Source organism: Acanthochromis polyacanthus, chromosome 17 (assembly GCF_021347895.1).
Source record: "Acanthochromis polyacanthus isolate Apoly-LR-REF ecotype Palm Island chromosome 17, KAUST_Apoly_ChrSc, whole genome shotgun sequence".
NCBI lineage: Eukaryota > Metazoa > Chordata > Actinopteri > Pomacentridae > Acanthochromis > Acanthochromis polyacanthus.
In genome coordinates, this window is record NC_067129.1 from 19,779,720 (window position 1) to 19,802,286 (window position 22,567).

The 22,567-nt window shown below is 41.4% G+C and overlaps 1 protein-coding gene across 6 annotated transcripts in view; it reads left to right on the forward strand.

The window, feature by feature from the left end:
• Positions 1-22,567, forward strand: part of msi2b (musashi RNA-binding protein 2b) — a 265,986-nt gene that overhangs the window by 134,217 nt on the left and 109,202 nt on the right. For all 6 annotated transcript variants that reach the window (XM_022193324.2, XM_022193323.2, XM_022193326.2 and 3 more), the window contains exon 7: positions 18,563-18,611. In XM_022193324.2, coding sequence (XP_022049016.1) covers positions 18,563-18,611 — 49 coding nt within the window. The remainder of the gene's footprint in view (positions 1-18,562; positions 18,612-22,567) is intronic.

A 22,567-nucleotide genomic window follows, 5' to 3' on the forward strand; every position in this document is an offset into this window, starting at 1 on the left:
AAAGTTGTTTGCTCCTGTCGTACTCCGGCAAATCCTCAAATAGTGTTAAATGGAATTTTTTAAGAAAAGGCATGCGGTAATTCAGCGATCAGCAGATGATTGGGGGCATACGTTGCTGCCTGCCAACAGACAAGAGGCCAAGCTGCCAAATCACCCTTAAAAGGAAGCCTGAGCAAAGGGGCTTATCTCAATGTGTTGGTCTTTCTCTGCTCCAGCACGTTTGGCCATATGTACACAGAAGCAGGGGCATGATCTCATACGTCTTTCCTGGTCTGTATTTGTCTTGCTGTCTTTATTGTGCTCTCTGTGCTCGCTTCTTTCTCTTTCCCTCTCCTCTCTCAGTTTCATCACGGCTTCTGCCCTTTGCTCCCCGTTCCTCCTCACTTTCCTATTGTGCCTCCATAACAGGGTTGTCATCTCCTAAGAAAACACCTCTTGTTCTTGACAATTTCAAGATGACACGTTGACTCTCAAAATGCTATGATTAGCCAACATTGTTTGAGCTCTTTTTTGAGCAAAGCTGCTTAGGGGCTGCAGATAAAGCCAGTGCCGTAGATTTATCTGCTACATTTCAATCCTTCTTTGTATTGTGACAGGCGGAGATGATACGAGGAGAAGAGGGCAAGGTGATCCTATCCTGCTATATTAATTTGAAGTTGAATCTGACGTGTTGTTTGGTAGGTGGGAGTGGACGACTGCATAGAGAACTGGACAGAAATGCTAGCTGGCCAACCCACTGATCAAACAAAACTTATAATACATGTGCTGTTTTCAGTAGAAGTGTCATGTGGAAGGTTTCTGAGTTCTGTTTGTGCTTGAAGCTTTGTAGCATTATCTTAAGCAGACAATACAGGGGATTGTTTGATATTATATCAAACTCTTGACAAACCTCAGGCACGAAACTCTTCTTTACGAGTGAAAGTGAAGCTGAGCTGGTTCCTCTTAGGCATTACTTGTTCTTATACATGCAAAATCTTGTTGCTCATTCACTTTTGAAGCGCGTGTCTCCTTTGTCCTTCCTCTGGGCATTGGTAGAAATGTGGACTCTATTTCTTTTGTCTTCTTTTGCTCTGAATTTCATCTAAATGCCCTTTTCTCAGCATTTATAAAATCCAAAAATTGCTTTTATTCTTCTTCAGAAATTACTTTCACATTGAATTTGGGTTGTCAACTGATGATTCAGTGTTAATTCAGAATAGCAGTGCTCTCTGCAATGAGAGTTTGGATCACTGAATGTCACAATGCACAAGTGTAACAATAACTATACCATGTCATCCCTGTGCACCCTGTCTTACTAATGCAGCACCTGTCACCAAGATGGAAAAGGCACGTTACCTGAAGTAACACTGGAGGAACACTGTCTGGCTCCGCACATTTGCTTCAAAAATAGCAACCCTTAGTCATTCGAGCTCTATCCGTTTGTAAATACAAGGTGCATACGCCGCTGACAGACTCAGCACATTTTTTTTTTTGGCACCTCTTGTGCGTCCTGTTATGTCGCCTCTTTTGACGATTCCTCAAAAATCCAAGTGCCTCGTGTGTGTGTGAAATGAAGTTGTGTTAAAGTGGGGGAATGAGATGAATGAGGAGCCAGTTTATGATGTGTTCCTCAAAGAATAGTCGAAGCATTCAAAGAGAGACATTTTTCTGTGTTAAGTTCATTTGAATGTACATGTCATTTCCCATGTGTGTTTTTCTTTTCTTTTCCTGAGTAGCACATGCTTGACTCTTTCAGCTCGTTTGTAATAGATGAGAGTAGTGGACATTTGGAAGCTTGATCTGTGAGTTGTTTTATTAAGGTGGAGAACATCCTTTCACCACCGCAGCGCAACAACATGTCTTTGTTTGTGTCTGCAATTGAAGTTGTGAAAGTAGTCTGAATCACAGAGAGGCTGCTCAGTGAGCAGGAATTGGACAGATTCATGAGTGCTGCTAATGAGCCACTTGGCTTTTAGCTTTTAGTCAAAGAACACTCTGACACAAGTAGATCAGAGCATAATGAAAAAATCATGCAATACTAAAAGGTGGATAGACTGAGGGGGCATTTTTATTTATTTAAGAAAAAAAATCATTACTCACACAGACATAAAAAAAACTACAAAATAAACAGATACCACCAAGGTTGGATATTGCGAACCATTGCTTAGTTGGAACTGGTTCAGCATTTACGGAAACCAGAGATTTATTAGTAAAAGGGACATCAAATCATAAAGGATTCAGTGATTTGTATTGGTGATTTTGCAAAAAGCCCTCCGTAGAACCAGTGTTTTTTTTTCCTATCTGGACTACTGTGGCTACTGCATGGCTCCATGGAAGAGGATCTGCTCCCTACAGTTTGTAGTTACAATAAATTATACACAAATGAAACCATAAAATATGAATACTTTATTCCATTCTCGCTAGATGCCACTAAATCCTATACACAAATCATTTCAAGGAAAGTTTGAACTTGATGAAAGAGAAAAAATGCGCCGTAGCGTTTATGCATTGTAACTAGTGTACAAGATCAATGCATGCAGCTTTCAGACCTGTCAAATGTTTTTATATTAAAGTCAGCTAGTGTGATGTTACTCCAAAGTACTCAGAAAGCTACAGTATCACGCAGACCTCAATATGCAACAACGAGTATTTAGTTGGCCAAAAAGTAGAAGAGAAGTTTGACCACTCATAGCACTGGATTTGTTCCACCTGCCTTTACCCACCTATGAAAACACATAATTGCAAGCTGGGATGATGGACAAATTCGTAATGTCATTTGAAGAGGCAGTAGCTAGGATCTGCAAATCGCCGGCCTGACTCTTGACCTTGATTGCATCCCTTTTGTTCCACCTCTTCATTTCGGCTCGCTTGTTCCTCGAGTGAGGACTGTTCTTGACTCCTTTGCTCCTTTTCGGGCTGGGGTACACTGAAAAAATGAAATAAAATAAACATAGAAGTTGAAACAAACTGAGATACTGTCAAATTCAAAAACTCCAATGTGGTGAAAATTGCAACAAATCGCTTTTAAATGTTTTTAGCTGATCAAACAGTAAACACTGTGATTTTATGGTTACACATTGTAAGGGAAGAATTTACTACTTGTAAAGATACAAACTTTTTATATGGACACAGTTGTGCTCTGTTTTTTTTGTTTGTTTGTTTCTTCAGTCACAACTAATTTCCAATTTTTAGATCTTTATTCAATTTAAATTTGCTTTTATTTATTTACATTTTTTGTTAATTTAAATACAGAAAAATATTTGTAATTTGACAGTCAAGGATGAAAGAACGAATTATCATTTATAAAAGTACAGATTTTTAGATCGGCACGTTATTATTAGTCAGGGGATGTTTGTTTATTTATTTTTTACAGTTAACATATATTTGTGATCGTACTAGTTTTATTTGTTATTTAACTAAGCAGGAACAGCCTGTAAAATAACAGTTAGTTGTTAAAAAAACACTTAAAAGCAATCTTGATGTAGAAAGATGAGATTGTGAAGTAAGTTAACGTTAGCCTGTTGTTTCATTTGTATTTGCAAGTTAGCTTGCTTGATTACCAGTTCTTTTGAGTTGGCAACGTAAATTCTAATGTGCGTGTGCGTGTCGTGGATAGCCGAATAAGATTTTATTAGTATTCATGATGTTAATTATTGCAGCCAGAGCTGTAATTGTACTGACAGGACCAAATCATGGCACTCCCAGCTGGGGAAAAAACCCCAATTTATCCTAAAAATGTACCTTGAGGCCACGCCTCATATCTCCAGACTTTCCCACTATGCATTCCACACAGTCTGCAATAATAATGTTGACATCCATCATCAAAGATCAACAGACATTTAACATTGAATAATATGCATTTTAGGAGTAATGTTTTTGCATTAGCAAGTGTTATGAATTAAAAGGGATGAAATTACAACACAAATAGCTGTATATATGGTTATATATCTAGCTACTGTATATGCAGGGAAAATAACATGAAGTGCTCATACTGGCCTGAGATGCTATAAAGAAGGGATGTCAATTAATTTTTTTTGACAATAGGAACATGATGGTAAAGGATAAAAAGATGTAGTAATATAATACATACCCACACCCACCCCCAGTCCCCAGCATAAGGGGGTTCTCCAAGACTTAAAGTTTGACAGGTCTGAGAATTATAGACATAGGCACATGACAAAATTACTTAGCACAGACCTTTACCGACATTAGGATGCTGAAAGCATCAAAAGGTAATAAAATAAGAGGGCGTTGTTAAGCAAAAAAAAAAAAAAAAAAATTATTCAGTGCAGGAAAGAGTCACTTTGAATGCAGGACGGTGTAAAAATGCCAAGATATAATGTCCAAAATCAGCTAATTCAAGTGTGTCCAGTCATTGGCCCAAGAGTAAAAGAGACTATGTATGGCAAAAATAGAGGATGTGTGTATTTTCCCTTTTCACCAGGAAGAGATTCACTACAATCACATTATAAGTTGTGACAAATAACCGTTTATGGCAGTCTAAATTTGCAGAAAATAAAGGAATTGGAACCTGAATTAATAAGAATTGGAACTGATGAATATGATCAAATCTAAATGATAGCCAAGGTTACCGCAGTGCTTATGTGAATGAATATGCCTGAAGTCTTGGTAAATGCATGCATAAATTCGATACACTCATCACCATTTTGACTGCATTTGACGGAGTTTTTAAGTGTCTTTAGTTTGCATGCATGTGCGCACACTTGTGTATTTGTTTGTGTGTTTTCCTGTTTTACGTGTGTGCATGCTCCCAGAGGGGAAACAGGCTGTGTGGGGTGTTATCTGCTTCTGCAGAGGGTGACAGCTAATCACCAACCCTGACAAACACTGGGGAGAGGGGAGGGAAGAGAGAGGGAGAGATGACAAACGAAAGAGAGCGAGAGAGAGGAGATGGCGCTGGGCAGGGGGATTGGCATTTGAATTCCACTGAGTAACCACAGAGTGCTTCGGATCCTGTCATCACAACCTTTGTATGAGTTTGGACCTGAGCTGGACAACCGTGCAGCCTCCCACCTAGCCCACGATAACTAATAAACCCCCATCAGTATAGGTACACACCGAGATAAGAGGCCGCTGAGAAAACATGGTGACAATTCTTGATGAGTTGAATAAATCTTTGTGTTTGCACAGTCTGTCAGTAGCGGCTTTGATCTCCTACCTGCTGCTCGTAAATTCCCAGCCTCGTGTAGAATATCTGCGGAAAGGTTCACGAGCTGTCTTTATTGCAAGGGAAGGGACCTTTCAAGTGGTACCTTGTCAGGTGTAAAGACATCAGCACTTACAGTATTCGCTAACCGTGCCATTAATCGTAGCCAACGTCTATGCTAAATGCATTTGTAGACGGTTTGCCTTGCAGATGGGCTGATGCATGCTGAGTTAGTGTGAGCTGCTGGTGTTGCCTGTTGACACAGAGATCAGAGGGCTGTGAGAGATGGAGAGATGCTGTCGTGAGATGGCGGCAGGCAGGCTGCACCGGGAGAGAGGAGGAGAGACGAGACGAGACAAGGCTGCACTCTGATTTTCAGGGAAGAATTTTAGGTTGATGCATTCCCTGTAGCTGTTGTCATTGGAGCCACTGATACCTATTAAACACTAATAGGTTACAACAGGCAGCAAAATATCACATCGTGGAAATTTCCAAAGCTAATGTGAGTGCCGCTATGTCCTTTATATAATTCTCGAATGTTGTGTTTTGACATTTTAATGGACATGATGACGGCTCATTTTGATTACTAATAGTGGGACTGAAATATCAATCTTTCTCCTGACTCGTGGTCCGATGGCTTCTGACCTTCATGTGGTTTTTCGGACTCCCCACCGGAGCCAGTATGGGTGGTGTTATTCAGACCAACTGGCGACTGTCTGGAGTAGCTGTGATGGGTGTCACGCTGGGGCCCTCCATACGGGGAGACCCTCATCTGCTCACAGTGTCACACCTCTCACCACTTTGCTCTCTCTATCTGACCCTGTCACCGAGGCACGGAGTGACAGATCCAGGCGGAGAGAAAACCGCACAAGAGACAGAGAGTGGGTGGCATATCCTTTTAGATACAGGCATAGCTGAAATCCTCGCTAAATAAAATCAAAGATAGCTGTCAGATGCTTTTACCGAGCACACTGCTTGAGAGCACGCAAATGGCACTATCAGTGAAGAAGTCAAAGGTCCACAGCTACTCGAGAATTGAGGTTGTCATTCATGTCTTTAAGAACACAGCATAAGTGCTGTCTGTTTAACAGGCAAAGCGTGCTATCACCTCTTAAACAGTACAGATTAGATTGTCATTTAGTTGACTGTTCAGGATTAATATAGTTAAACCATGTTGCTGCAACCAGCTTGTTTTTCACCTTGTTTTTTTCTTGCTGGGGGGTTCCTGGGAAGCAGCGAGTGGAAACAGAGAACATTGTGTTTATGTATCTTATCTGCAGATGGCTTCTGGTGGTCTAGTGCGAGTGACCGTGTAGCATCTGTGTTTGAGTGTGTGCTCGTCTGCATCTGTGTGCTTCTTGTGTTGTGTCGGGTGCTAATGACAGTTGGCATTTGGCCACTATCAGTGGATCATTAATTAGTATTGAGAGGTTTGGGGGAGATGCACACATTCCCCTCTATCTCTCAAACAGATGTGTGTTTGATCTGCGAACCCAGCTCACGCGCACACACACACACTCACTCACGTACACGCACTGTCCATCCATAGCTCTCTGACATATGGAAATGTCTATAAGCAAGAGCCTCTCAGCATACTGATATTGACAGCGATAGATCTAACCACAGAAAAACATGAGAAAAAACATGGATCATAGTGCAGTCTGCTACGAGTCAGCCAATGAAAAATCACAAAAAAACATCAATGATAATAACAAAAAAGACAACAAAAAGGTAAACAGAAAAACACTTTTAGTAGAGTGGGGATGTAGTGACACATTCAGCTCACAGTTCAGTGCAAGACTCAGGGTTTACTGTTTGATGTGGTGTGAATTTGTTTTAGGTTTAACTGAAAGCAAAGACATGACTTTTCTACTTCTTTCTTGAGCAAAAAGCTGGGTTTTCCTGTAGGGCTGCAAGTACTGATAATTTTCATCTGTGAATAATGTTCCAATTATTGTCTCGATTAATTAATTTGTCGCTGTATAAACCACAAAAAAACTGTAAAAAAAATTACATTTACAGTTTTAAATTCCCTACAGCCCAACTTGTCGTCACATTTCCTGTTTGACTCACTTTACAACACTCAAAAATATTCAATCATGTCATTTGAACGCAGTACATCCTCACAATTGAAACTGTAACCATCAAATGTTTGGTAATTTTGCTTCGAAATCAAATTAAAATACTAAACCAAAACATCATGAGAAGTAAAATATGTCTACTAAATGTCATCAAAAAACAGAGAAAACAAATCCCTGCTCACGGTAGAACCAGTATTCCCTGCACACGTGACATCAGAGCACAAAAAACAACTCAAGGACTTCACTTGTGGAAGAAGCGCAGGAATCAAATGAAATTGTGTTTATTTTTTAAAGCCAACCTTTAACAAATCTCTACAAACTCCGAGACGCTGGAGTAAAACATTATTATAGCTCTCACTAATGTCAGAGCCTTTGTCTATTCAGTTAATTGTAGCATAGTTGTCCTGATGGAATTGCTCCGTGACCTTTAGTATTTTTATTTCTTCAGCCCTTATATTTGCTAAATGATGGTATTCTAGCTGATTAGCGCACCCTCGTCCCCCCAGACACACACACACGCACACACAGTTTCAAAACACAATGTATTCACTCCCAGAACCCCACTCCCATTGTTCTGCTTTATAACACTGGGAAAGGAGCATCAGTCAAGTATATTAGCTGGATCCTATTACTGTCACCAGATTGCCTCTCTGAGCCATCTTAAAGAGCCCCCAGACAAAACTTCCTGTCATGTTAATCCAAGCTTTAATAAATAGAGGGATGTGTAACCATATTCAAATAGGGGCTCCCGTATTTATGCTGACAAAGAGAGACGGGCTATCATGAAATGACAGATGAAAGTGTTTTGCATGAAAAGAGAAAAAAAAGAAAGTTTTTATCGGTGCTCATTCTCTCCTATTCTGGGGAGAAATGTCAAATTATTGAAATGGCCTTTAAAAAAAAGCTTAAGCCTAATCTAAGTAAAACACTGCAGGTATTAGGGATGGTGGCCATTGTGAGTGAAATGAATGCTATTCAATTCAAACTAGCAGTTCATTTTATCCCTCATGTTCACCTATTGATATCAAAGTACATAATACACACCTTGTCTCCTAAGAGAGATTTATGGATCAGACCTGTGAATGCTGGAGCAAACTATCATCGAGTGCTTTCACTGATTCGCAAATACAAAAAGTCTGTTATTATATTGTATTTTCTGGGTGATGATTAACACAGTTAGCAAGGCCCTGTTATTTAAAGCATTGCCGGCTGTGTCAATTAGTTAAGCTGAGCTAGTCACAAAGGTGCAGTCGGGGCACTTTGCATTCCTGAGTATACTCATCACCAACAAAGAGAGCAGATATACACCTCTTCAATCCAAGGCCGTCGATGCTTAGATTCACATGTGGAAAAGAGCAAAGGCACTATCAGAGAGAAAGACATGCTCTCTTTCAGACTGGGTTAATTTCTAGCGAGTCATTCCTCGCCTCTGAAGAGAGAGAAGAGAAAAAAAAGAGCCCAGTTAAGCCAGTGTTTCACCACGGCACGGCTGTATATTTAAACTGTGCGGTGCAGAGACGTCTTATTTCATTAAGAAGCTCATTGGATCTGAACATGTTTGTTCGTTTATTCCGCTGTGTGAATGAAGTGTTCCATGTTTGCTGAGACTGCATGGGTTTTCCCTTTGCCGAGGTACATGCAGCATTATTAGCAGGCATCTCCTCTGAATTGCTTGACTGTGATGAATATATTTCATAACAAAACTATTTCATTCAAAAAAAATGATGCAACTGTCATTCATTATTAATCAGCTATAATAATATTTGTATCACTAATCTGTAATAAAATTCAAAGTGTTGATGAATATCAAAATAATCTGCTTATCTAGTAACACAATTACTGCTCTCCAGACCACTGTTATTGGTGCTGCTTTTATTTTGCACTGTGCAAACAATTAAATGAAGACACAGATGGATAGATAGATGGATAAGTTAGCCAGCGAGCAAGCTAAAAACTTTCTGAGGGAGTTTTTTTTCTCTGAATCACTGAGGCATATCACTGACTCAGCCATTATTTTCTGCGTGTTGATTTTGACAAGTGTTAAAAAGTTGGAAATGCTTCTAAATACTGGGTGAGTCATACGCTGAGCGAGCAAGTGGCAATAATTAAACTGTTCGTTCTGTGTAGAAAACATTTACAGTATGTTTTAATTAGGCCGCTTTATGCTTCAAAATGATACATCGAAGGAGGCTCTTGAAGAGGGTTTAAGCTTGGGTGGCAACTTTATGTCAGCATAAACTACCTGTGCACTTTTATTGCTCGAGCAATGAAAACCAAAATAGCATCACCAAAGACTATGAAACAGTACAAGAGACAGAATATTTTGATTTCAAATAAGTGTGTTACATATTACTATAAAGTAACCACAACTACATTATATATGGATTATGGGAATTGTAAGAAATTAATGATTTATTCTATATTAAAATGTGTCTGATATAAGTTGTAACCCAGTGGTGGCTGACTGTTCCTCTGCAATCTCCTCACATGTTCCGCCCGTTTAAACAACCCCCTTCCCAGCCATTCCTCTCACCTTTTGCACCGTGTTTTCACACAGTCTCCCCGAAGATTTTATTGTATCCTTTGACCTTTTCCTGCCCTCCAGTCAATGCTGCTCGCAGCTATATTTACATTAAGGAGGCGGAGGGAAAATGGAGCACGATGTAAAACGTGTGTCATGCATGCATGTGTGTGTGTGTGTGTCTGTGTGTGTGCATCTGTGTGTACGAAAAGAGAAATCTGATTGGCTTTCCAGGAGGAAGGACATCATTTTAAATAAGTCCTCAATGTTAAACTGTTTGCTCTAGGGCTTAGGGATTGCTCACCTCTCCAAATACTATTTTAGCTTGAAAGCACAATATTTCCCAGCCTGAGCTTTCACATGGGAGAAGGAGGGAGGGCCCTGGTGCAGCAGTTTCATGGAGGTGGCTTGCAGGCATACTCCATTCTGACAGAATGAGGAGGCACTCTGCAAGAGTGTGGCGGAGAGGAAAGGGGCCCTATTAATAAAATGACTCCATAATGGGTAGTTCCCTGCAGCTTGGCAAAGGAAGACAGGCGGATTGATGGACGAGGCCAAGTCCTACTTCCTCAAGCATACTGAGCTCAACTGTGTGGACATGCTTCTGTGAGGCCAAACACAGGGCTCGACCCCACAACATACTGAAGTCCCATTCACATAGGAAGGAAGAGCCTTATGAATCATTTCCTGTTTTGTGGAAAGGGGTCAAAAGTGACAGATTTAAGTGAGTAATACATCACCTGGATGCAAAGCTGGCTTTTATGCTATATGAAAGGCTTCCAAATTATACAGCGTGCTCTGTAACGCAGATGGTTGCTTCGGAGGATGGAACCACACTGAATCTACCTTAATTGTAATTTTACCCCAAAGTGGGAAAATAGCAGGTAAACAAGACTCCCTGGGTGACAGTGTTATGTTTATATAAAGCATAACTGGGATTACTTGAGAGTAAAGCACCAATAAAGCTGCATTTGGCAGAAATATGGTTCGTTTACAAGGAAAGGGTGTCGAAATCCTTTTTAACTCTTTTGTTTTTCAGGAGCGGAGTTGTGCTAATGAAATATTTTTGTGGCACAACAGTGTTGCAGTCGGCCCTAACAATACGGCAGCCTCCTGAAGGCATCACTCCATCATCCCTTTATTACATTTCTTTGTAACAGTACATTGATTAGAGTGGCCTCAGCATGACTGTCTCTTTAATTGTGTATTTGCTGATCTGAAAGCTACACAGAGCGCCCTGGTAGAATCTCTACTAACCATTTCAACAATGCTCTAAGGCATTCTTTGACACACAAAGTTCATTGTTAGAATATACATCAGTTTGTATCACCATAGCGACCTCCTTGGATGCTGAGCAGGGGACCTCATAAATATGTAATCCTGACAGATTTGAGGAATTGTCTTCCTCAACTGTTTCTCTCAAGCCATTTTGTTAATGTCAACATGAAGGAAAGTTACTGGAATAAGTGTTGACACTCCGCCAATGGTGTATATCATTAATAATTACATACGCAAGAATTTCAGCGGAATAACTGCTGGAAAACATTTGAATCCTTTTGTCTGTCGCTGTTTTTCTGCAATTAATATTTAAAAAATAGATGAATCATGTACCACTATGCTCATTTCTTTTTGTGTTGCTCTTCAGTGGGCTTCACCCATTGTGTAATCATACAGTTTACAATACACCGCATGGCAGGTGAGATTTTAAGTCATTCGTCAAATATGTGATTATCTATTATTAATTTTTAATTATTATGCTGCACTGCCAGGGTGTCCTTGTGGCTCCCCTTGTTTTCTGTCTCTATAATATCAAACGTCTAAAAAATATCACACAAAATTGGCAGGTTTGATTTGTGTATCAGTTTGCAAATTGACTGAAAAATACTAGTTAAAATTCTGTATAAATAAGTAAAGTTTTAGTGCAAGAGACTACACAACAGACAGATTTGCTAAAAAATAAATAAAGAGAAACGGGGCAGCGGGAGCAGAGAGCAGATAAGCGCCTCTTCACCCTACATCACTGCTTTTTCTATCTGTATGTGTGTGACGTGTGTGTTAAGTTTGCACTCTAGCCGTGCATTTTTATCACTTCTGCGGAGGGTTGCCACTCATCCATTATAATAAGGAATATTCCTTTTGGGAAAGAAAAAGGTTGCGCTCCAGATTAAACATAGCTGGCCTGGCCTCTGCTGTAGCACTGAAAAAACAGCTCGCCCATCTAGGCTCGCGCTTAAGAACAGTGTCCCTTTTGCCACCTTGTGTAATTGCAAGAGCTTATAGGTAGCTAAAATTTTGCCCTCTGCTCCTCGTTAAACCACCACTTGTAAAAGCGCTCAAGCGTGGATGCAGCACACTGCGGCTCAACGTTCCCAGACAATGATATAGATTTCCTCTACAAAAGAACAATTGAAAGGGTTGTCACAAATTTGTCCATTGTCAGCGGGTCGCTATCATTTCTCTGTTAATTGCCATCATTGTAATAGAATATTAGATGCTCTATTGCGAGGGGAGTGTTGATGAAGGGGCAGTGCCAGCTGAGTTTTCTCCTTGACCATGACCCTTATCTGTCATAATGGTAATGATAATAATCACGCGATACTTCATTGATCCCCGTAGGATTTTTTTTTACCCCTTTTACCCTGTCCGCTGTGAGCCTGTGGTGCAGGTTGGGCTGTAGACAGCTGGTCCTGGAAAAGGCAGGGATTCAGTTCCTTGCACAGAGACACTTAAGGAAAATGGATGCTTGCCAACAAGGGGGCTTAAACATGAATCCTTCAGTTAAACAGTGGTCTCTATCCTCAATATGTGATTTTGCTGTCAACTGTATTGAGAGCCGAATTGGTTCATGCTACCTGTATCTATCGGGACTCGTACTGAGAGAACTCTGACACGGTGACTTTTTTTTCTCCTTCAGATAGAGTTTTTGTACCAGTTGCAAACTGGCCCCATATTGACAAAGCTTTTCACAAATTATTAAACCCATGCAAACAATGTAGACCATGCTGTGATGTTGTCACAATTCCCACTAATCTTTGACACCAAAACTGACACTTAAATTACTCAGTAACTGCACACACAAACAGGTGCAATCAAAGCAAGAAAGAAACTGTGCAGTACAACCACCACTACACAAAAACAGAGCCGGAACAAAAAGATAGGCACAACCTCTCCCAGGTCACTATCTGTGTCTGAGACCTTCGTTCCTTTGGCATCAGATATGATCTATATCAGTGTCACCCCCAAATTGCAGGAAAGCTCCTCTGCTAGCCTTCAGCCGTGAGCTGAATGTAAATGTGCATTTGACACCTATCTAAATCGCTGTCATAATTCATTTCCAGAGCTCTTAAATCTCTCCCTGTCACCTGGCACCTCTGCTGTTTTCCTGTCCAAAAACAGAACACATTAGCCTTTATTGATGTGTTTGTCCTTTGATACATAATTCATCATTCAGCAGCCCTTTTTTTTGAATTATCATGTATTTTTCGGAGGTTGTTCAAACATATGGATTGACACAGACAAAGAGGTCGCACTTGGTGTGAGGTTAAGACTCATGCTATATGACAGGAACAGAAAGTCTTTTTTTTTTCCACCAGCACGTTGAAGCAGAGCGAAATAGAGCTTCACTGTCGTAAGCTGACTGACCGCAACCATTTTTTATTTACTTTTTTGCTTGAATATGTCTGCCTTACTAAATCCTACATGTTGTCTAATTTTCATCAAATTCTCACCTGTCCAGCAATGCAGGGTTTATCTTAAGTCAGCTGTCACTCTCCTTCATTAGCTTCAAATGTAGTCATATTCCAACAGAGACTATCTTATAAACCCAGTGAGTGTTTCATTAGTGTAAAACAGTGCAGCCACTATAAACGATTTAAAGATGCTTTAAAGGTGGAGGATGTGATTCTGATCCAGTATACTTTGTGTCACGTGTCCTGGCAGTTTGCTAGCCGTCCATTCAGTGTGTGCACTTTATCAGCTATCTTTGTGCAGGTCAGAGGCAGACTCCACCTTTAATCCCAAGAACCTCAAACGCTTTCTGGATTCCTTTCGCATTTTTACTGACTGTGGGCTCCTTCTTTATTGTAGTGCAAAGTCCTGCAACTCTGTGAACACAGTACAGCCATGGCTAGAAATAGAAAGAACAAAATTGTGTGTTGTGAAGTATAACACAGATACTATGCCATAGATCATAAAAATGAAACAAAAAAATTGTTGTGACCAAATGTTTTCCAATACTAGCAAAAATGATTGCTCTACTTACTACAGATAATTTAATATTTACTTTTTAATTTGTCTTCCATCTGCTCAGATTTTTGTTATGTGACTGTTGGTCAGAACAGAGTTTTTAATATTTTTGTGGTTGTAGCTAGGCCTTCAGAATATGGTTATTGCAAAGAATTTTTACAACTATTTTTAATGCATTATGTAGAATTAAAGGGTTTCAGTTAAGTTCCATAATTTTAAGATGTAATTTTTTTTTACAACCAATCCATAAATGCCACACACAGTTAATGGACTGTGGTAAATCTGAATATTCTTCCTGTTTTCACGATTTATTCCTATGATAAAAGCTGTAGTTTTGACTCCTTCTTCTTAAAATGGGATACTTTCTAAACCCACGAGTAGGTTTTGTGTTCAGAGTGTTGAATCAAACTTATTGTGGTCTTTTACAATCTTGTGTTCTACCTTTTTTCCCCTCCTCATTTCTTAAATAAATTCCATTTCGTCTTAAAACACAGCTCAGTAACCCCATAGCCTTCAGTGGCCACAATAATGAAAAGCAGATTTCACAGACATGACAGGTAAAAACGGCAACCAGGACTGAAGTCGAAAAATCGTTAAGCCCCTAAAAGCAAAAATATGAAAAACTAATGGCAGTCAGTAAACCCTTCAAAGTTGCACTAATTACTGCTTTAACACTACTAATCTATCAAACCAACCAACCTGTAAAAGACATTAAACATTTCCTCTGGCTCTGCAGCATCTGGGGGCTGCTGCTAGTCTGCTAAATCCAGCATTAGCACTGATTAGTTGTTTGACCAGACCTGAAATGGAAAAAAACCCTGAAAACACGCACGGGCTGATGTAAGTTGATGCCTTTTTAGCCAAGGTGAAACTGCAGGATTCCAAAATGGCAGAAAAGACAATGTGCGGTAATACACTAAACACTTGCTGAATCATGTGTCAATTTACAGAATGGGATTATAGAGCAAAAAGGGCTCGAGCATGAAATCACTACCTTCGGAATGGTGAGCAGAAGTTATATTGCTTGTAAAGCAACACTTCACCTACCTAATATACTCCTGCCGGCCCTTTTTTAGGAGGAGGTTATTTGGTTCAGATATGTTTGCTGCAGGTTTAGTTAAAGAGCTGCCCGGCCTTTCGCCCCCTGACTGTCTTCCTGCAGCCTTCTCCTTTTAAGTGGTCATGGACTGTTCCAGTGCATATACCACAGTGAAATAGACTTTTGCTCTTTTCTTCATTGTCACAAAAGGCCAGGCACTTCGCTGGAGTTCCCATTCCCCTTTTACATAGTGATAAGACAGCCATTATCCTTTGAACCTTTCTTTTCACCGTGCCAGGAGAAAAGGAAGAGTGAAAGAGAAGGAGGAGGAGGACAGCGAAAGATTTCTTCCCTGAGGTGAGCCTGGCCTCACCTCTGTGTGGCGGGCTTTTTTGTGAGCAGTGAAGAGGTCCTTAACCTTCTATCAGATGGAGGCACACAGTTGTGTTCTGCTTGAATAACTACATTGAAAAGCCCTGAAGCACAGGAGATGGTTCTATAGACTCTGCAAGTGGCATAGAGAGAGAGAGAGTGAGAGAGAGTGACGAGGAGGGGGGGGCGGGGGGTGACTGTATTGTATGACCTGCTGGAGTGTGACCCTCACATGATGTGCACATTCTTTGTTAAAGTGCCCATCAGTGCTTCACTGTGAATCTGTGTTCTTTGTTGGATGGGTCTCGCTGACAGGATGGTCCTTCTCTAATAATGTCACAACAACACAGTTCACGCATTTATATAATACACTTCCTTTAATAGACCTCGCTTCATTTTACAAAGTAACAGTCTTTCTGCTCTCAGGCTGTAAATGGCTTTACAGTAGCAATACTATCAATATTAGAGTGCAGATATTTGAATGTCATGTCGCATGAGGGGCTCGTGATAGCTGATGGCTAATGATACCGCGGGGCTTCTCTCATAATTCAAACCAGTCAGATTTCACGGAGACTCATTTTTAAGTTTGATAGCAACTTGAAAGCGAGCTGCAAATTAAGTGATTATAGTTGGAAACAAACCTATTTCGTCTGAGTGCGGGAGTCATAAATAACGACATCCTGCGCGCATTGTTTTGGAGGTGCATCCTACGTTGGTGAGTCACAGCGGAGACTTTGCAAAATTGTTCCCAATCGATATCTGTCATTGTGTTTGAAGGAGGTCCCTCCATTTTTCTCCGCTGAATACGCTCTGCTAGCCATTTTGTCTGCACTTCCATTGATGCATGGAGTAGCGGGTCTGTTTGCTGTTTCAGTAATACTGATATTAGATGACAGAAGTCAAATGCTATAAATTTCTGTCTCCCATGTAAATGATCACAGGCTGTCAGCCACGCTTGTCAAATTAAACGTTTACCATAGTTGGTAAACATGCCATTCCATCTTAGCTCCGGAGCACAGCTTTCACACTGTCAGACGTGGAGACATAAGAAACCGTTTTCTGCTGTTATGAACTGCATTCCAGCCCCAAAAATGGATTGAATCAAAGTTTTCTCACCTTTAATTTCACAACAGTGAAATTAACCGGTGGAGGTACAACAATGGAGTTATTGTGCTGAAGATAAACAACCCCGAAGTTTCTCTGTGTTCTTCAAGCTCAGCCAATGAAATCTCAACCCTCAGCGCTACAAATCCAGTTAGCCCACTTCCTTTCACTTTAATGTGATTTTCATTAGATTGCCTGGCATGAGACAGAGGTTAGGTTGCGTGGCATTATAAATGTCTGTGTATAAAACTCTTGCTGCAGGTGATATTGCTTGGCAGCTGTTTATTTGTACTCCGCTTTAATGTTTTCCCACCACACAGTCATCAGATAGCACATTTTTCAGAGACATTGCAAACTTCATTATTTTTACCGCGTTCTTTTGTGTTTCTCTGCTGTGTCAACAAAGGGAAACAGTTCAGGGAAAATAATAACTTCGTTAGTGATGGTACAAAAGTGCCAGCTACAGTACCACAGTTGTAGCTCTGGGGAATTCATACCCACACTCAAAAAATTCTATTTTGTTCCGATTTTTGCTGTTAATGCTTCACATAGACTGCCTGTCTCACTTTTGTCCTCTTTTGGTAAATGATGCTTTAGTAATTGATGAGAATTCCTGCCAGTTAAAGCTGACAACACCTTTCGCATTGCTTACTCACTCACACAGCGCTGCAGCAGATATGAAACGCTGCCTCTGTTAACTTAACCTTACTTAACATCCATTGTTTGGCTGCATCTGTGCTGCTAATCTGCAAAAAGTGCTGCAACTCGGTGTGGGATTTTTACAAGCTCCACCTCTATTCCAGCATTCACAGATAGGCTCTGACTCCTCACCTATTTCAGGTGTGAAGTTTGGTGAAGCCTTGCGAGAAACAACGATGCACAGACAACCTAAACTTGGTGTATAGATTAAGTAAAATGTGCTATATTTGGTAATTTGGAAATATTTTGGGGCGGTGCAAATAAAATGCCTTTGGGCCGCATGTAGCCTGTGAGCCATGCAGTGAGTAACCGGGCCCTGCAAGCTGTGCCAACGTCTTGTGTGCCAAATGTGTGGCAAGAGGGTGGCATGAGCAGTGTGCCAGCGCTAGTCTGCCTGGCTGCCAGGCACTTCTCTTTATCCAATCAGACAGTTCGGCTTGAGTGAGACCCCTATTCTTGTCTCTTCCCATCTCCTCCCGAAGCTTTGTAACCTTCCCATGAAAAACACAGATGCATGCTTGTCCCCCCCCCTTTCCTGCAAGCCTCCTCGGCACACCGTTACACTTACCTAGAGACCATAACCAGGCAGTGAATGGTGCAGTGTTCCCTCTTTGTTTCCGTCTGCTGCCGCTCTCCCCTGTCCCCTTTTATTTATTTATATTTTCGCCTAAGACAAAATCACAGGCTAAATGAGCATGCCTCAGTCTGTTTTTTAAGCATTTCATCAGACTTATAGAAAGAAGAGTGTGCCTAGAGATCCGTTTTTCAGGGATGTGTCGGGGAAAAAATGCCGTCTTTCTGTGTGTGGCTTTATTGGACATGATGAAGGATGATATTATGGTGGATGCTGCTGCTGCTGCGGCTGTGAGATGAGGAAGGATCCCATTTGTCTCACGGCCGCTTAGTGTAATGTGTCTATCTGTCACTCTCCCCAAGACCGGACATTGGTGTTCATCAAAATAAACATATTGTCCACACACTTCTCCTTTTTTTTTCCTTCTTCGCCGCATGTCATTATTGTTAATTTTCCCTCCTATTGCCACTCTTCCCTCACCCTCACATCTTTGCCTCATTTAATACAGACAATGAGTAACACCAGAGAGGTTGCATAAATTCCTGTATCATCAAAATTACAACCTACAGACGGAAAGAGAAACCTGACAATAATCCTGTGATCACGGAATGATTATGTGGGAGAGAGGTGCTTGGAGAGAAATAAGTGTAAAGCAGCGCGAATATATATTCTAAGAGTAATTACTGTAAGTAGATGAGATGTGATTCAATGGGGAGAAGGGGATGTGAGGTACTTGCTGAAAAGATTAAGCTAATGTCAGTTCTCCTCTTATGTCTTCCAGGTTGATGATGCCATGCTTATGTTTGATAAGACTACTAACAGACATAGAGGTAAGTGTGCAGCTTCTGTCCCCCCCCCCCCCCCCCCCCCCCCCCCCCCCCCAGTTTTTTCTCTGTCTTTCTGAAAGGTGAGAAAATAGTCATTTTATGTCCTTTCCCCATGAGATAACACAGAACAGTTCCATTTCACATGATATTAGGTGTACCATCTGTTCAACAATGGGAGCGTGTCAAAGTAATCAATAAGCTGGTACGGTGTTTAGAATGTTTGAGCATTGGATGGCGTGAGTGCGTGTGTGTGTGTGTGTGTGATGATGATGCTGGTGTGAGTGTTTCAGAGAGGTGCTTAAAGGGTGTAAAGATTGCAAGATGGTGGGTGCTGTGCAGTCAGATAACAGCATCAGATAAGACTCAGGAGAAGCACTGACTTTATCGCTCTATCTCATCAGCTCCTTATCTGAGATGAGGGGACATTTCTCTCTCAAGCAGAGGACTTTCCAAAGACAGGTTTCCTCCCCTGCACCACAATGCGGTGTCACTGTATTTAAGCCAAGCGGCACGCTTTTAGGCCTGACTTAACCACACAGCAAACACACACACACAGAGCTGTCACTTACCCACAGCCCCCTGTGCAGTGGTTGGTATTGGCTATGATTGGCTCACACAGGGACAGTAAAGGGAACTTTTAGGAGACTGGCTGTTTTTCGCGTGTTCGTATCATTGTGTGCGGGAGCAGTCGACAGGCACTGACAGGTATTTCCACTAGAAAAAGGAGCAGGCACTTCTCTGTTCGTCACGCCAGTCAGCTCACTTGTAGGCAGAGCTGGCATCGCACCATCTCACTGAACTGGGCTGAGGACTGCTTTGCCATACAGACGTAAATATTTGTTTGCAGTGAGCCACTGAGCGACGCCTCGAACTGTATAAATGTTTAAGCGCAGTTGACTCGGATCGCAAGTTGCATCGCTTTTTTGAGGAAAGTTCTTTCGCTCTTTTTCGACTGTATCTGTATCGGTGTGTGTTTAAGTGTGTGAACTCGCAGTTTGTACGTGTGTGTGTGTGTGTGTGTGCTGTGCAGACAAACTCTCTGAGTCTGGTAAACAGTTACGAAGTGTGAAACATGTGAACTATAGTGGAAGTGATCTATGGCTTTGAGGGGATTTTGATCTGTAGTGACAGAACCCAGTGTGACGTCTGCTTTGAGACGAAGGCTTTTTCTTTCACTCCTCTCTCTTATTTCTCGCTCTTCTCTCCCCTGTCTGCTGCACTGCCAGCCCTCTGTGAAAGGGGTTGGGCGCCACGCTCGGAGAGTCTGTTAGGCGTTTGCCTTTGGGCAGCAAAATGCCCTTCAAATGAAGACAATGATGGAGAAACAGCCTCCTTGGCAATTTTTCTGATGACAGCGGGCATATTTATATTGAGTGTGACACTGAGGCAGGAGGCAGGTGCGGTTCCTCCCCGCAGTTGCTGTTTCGTCTAACTAGCTTTTTGATATTTTGTTCCAGTGGGAATTCGGAAGCGTAGATATTTGCGGCTTTCATCTTAAAAACACAACAGGTCTTCCAGATGAATTGCATAGAATATTACAGGCCCATAAGAAAATCTGAATAATTCATCAGAGCCATTGGTGTGATTGTGTAATATTAATGGCTTAGCTGCCCTGTGACCACGAAGGAAGGGACATTGAATATATTATCAGTGGAACCAGTGCCTGAGCCCGCTTTACCATTGCCTACAGATTCAATGATGGGCATCTGGCGGCTCACAGTCCAAATCAATTCCCCACCTGTGTTCATTTTCGTCCTACAGCTCGATTCATGAAAAAATAATGCCTGGGCTTTCTTCAGCACTGCCATAGCTAAAAATAACAAATTCTTTTTTTTCTTAAACAATTTAGCTTTTACGCACAGCATTTCTTCTACAGCCACAGTAGCTATTCAATAATTGCAAGTCTCCAAAAATAATAGTTCTGAGCCCGTGATGCTTTCAAAGTGCCGTGGTTATATTTATAAAAAGCGCTACATTTTTCCTGTTGTCCTGCACACCTGGAATGCTGCAACGCACGCACTGCACTTTACAAGTGTGACGTAACAGCGGCCTAAAATGTCCTTTGTTTAAAAAAAAATGGAATGAAATAGGAGGGTGGCATTGAGAGCTATTTTTTTGCTTGAAACAAAAAAGGGAAAAAAGAAAGCAAATGCCCCTGCAGTCTGTAAGCTTGTTTATATTCATTTCAACATTTGTGAGCTTTATAAAAATAATATGTATGTTTTTACAAATACGAATAAAATGATAGCTATCTGCTGTGGTGCACTATGACTTCATATCCCCTCGTTTGAATGTCATCTCTGGCTTTTTTTTTTTTTTCTCCTTGAGCTCTTTTTGACTCAAAGCCTATATTGTATATTACTAGAATGCATTGTATTTTGTTTGGAAGAGTTTATAGCGTATGAGATGCATGATCGACACTTGATTGTGAGCGTGTTTTCTTTGGGGCTGTGGTGAATTGGATAGAGGACAAACGTCACACTCCACTAGTAGCAGCATTGTCCTTCAGACAGTCCCTGCGAGCCTGGCGAAACGACAACCAGAGGAGACATTCTCTACCCTTCTCGTTTTCTCTGTACTTTCTCTTTTTTCTTTTTTTTTACTCTCTATCTCTCCCAGTCATTCGGTCTTATTCGTTCTTCCTTTCCTTTCACACTATTTCTGTCCCCACACCGTCTCCCCACCCTGCCTGTCTTCGCCATCTCTCTCTTTTCTCTCTTGTCTTTCTCTCTCTGTCTCTCCTGCTAGAGGACACTCGCTGTAAGCAAAGCTCCTCACAAAGGCACACGCTGCACACCATCTCCTTGGCATTTAAAGGAGTAGAATACAGCCAATTGTGTTGGAAATTGAACTCTCTAAAGCCTCCCTTCCCACTGCAGCAGTTCATTGTGGGTGAGTTCAGTGTCTTTGGTGAGCGGCTTGGGCTGTCCAGAGGTTGATGCCAGAGGGCGCCTATTGTTCCATGTTCTACTGCAGTGTCCCCACCACTCCGCCTCCCTTCAACCTTCCCTTCTTCTCCTGACATTCGTTTTGTGACAGAAAAGAGAAAATCGGGAAGGTGTACATCTGTTAGCGCGCGTTTCACAGGGTGTTTTCTAACTTTCTCTCATTTCTGGGCGGTTTATTCAGTGGTGCGGGAGGTCCAGATTGCAGTGTCTGTGCTCCAATACTGGGGCTGGGACAAGGCCATGAGCACAGCAGCCACAGACTACACATACCAGTCATCATTCCCAGCAGCCTCAACATGACTTCACATGCCACCTCTGGATGACAGGACGAGCTGTACGGGTGGGAAATAAAAGCTTTTGGAATAGCCCTGAGTCAGAATCATTCTGTCATCCTTTACCTACTCCCGTCCCCCAGGCTGACATATGATCTATGATCTAAAATGTGATTTTACTGTCAAACACAATTGGTAGTGCCAAGGAGAGTGTTGCCGAGGTGAGAAAAATGGCATCTCTTTGAGGAGGGGATTGAAACTGTGATGAAAGAGTGGCAAGTATCATTATCCGCCAAAGCATTGGGGTTTAATTTGTGAGCAAAAGATACAGTCCATGATAGATGAATTCTTTGTCTTTGCTACTCATACGTGTCCTTTATTAAGTGTTACTCTGCCACGCCGTAATTAGGCCTCCTTCTCCACCACATTACCACTCTCTTCATCAACACATCTGGCTGTAGCACGAGCCTGATCCACACGGGACCTTTTTCAAGGGGAAATGCATAGCTTAGATATACGCTTGCACTGCTTCGATTATTCACAAGCAGCTTCTCAGCATCACTGCTAATACACACAAATCCAAAAAAGATATACAAAGCAAATTAGTACATTGCAATCCCAATGCTAATTTACACTCTTATAATTATAAGTAGCTGATTAATTGGGTCAAAAGTGCATGTCACAGGGAGTTTGATACCTGCGCTGCAAAGTCTGCACTGCTACAAAGCAGTGTAAGCCC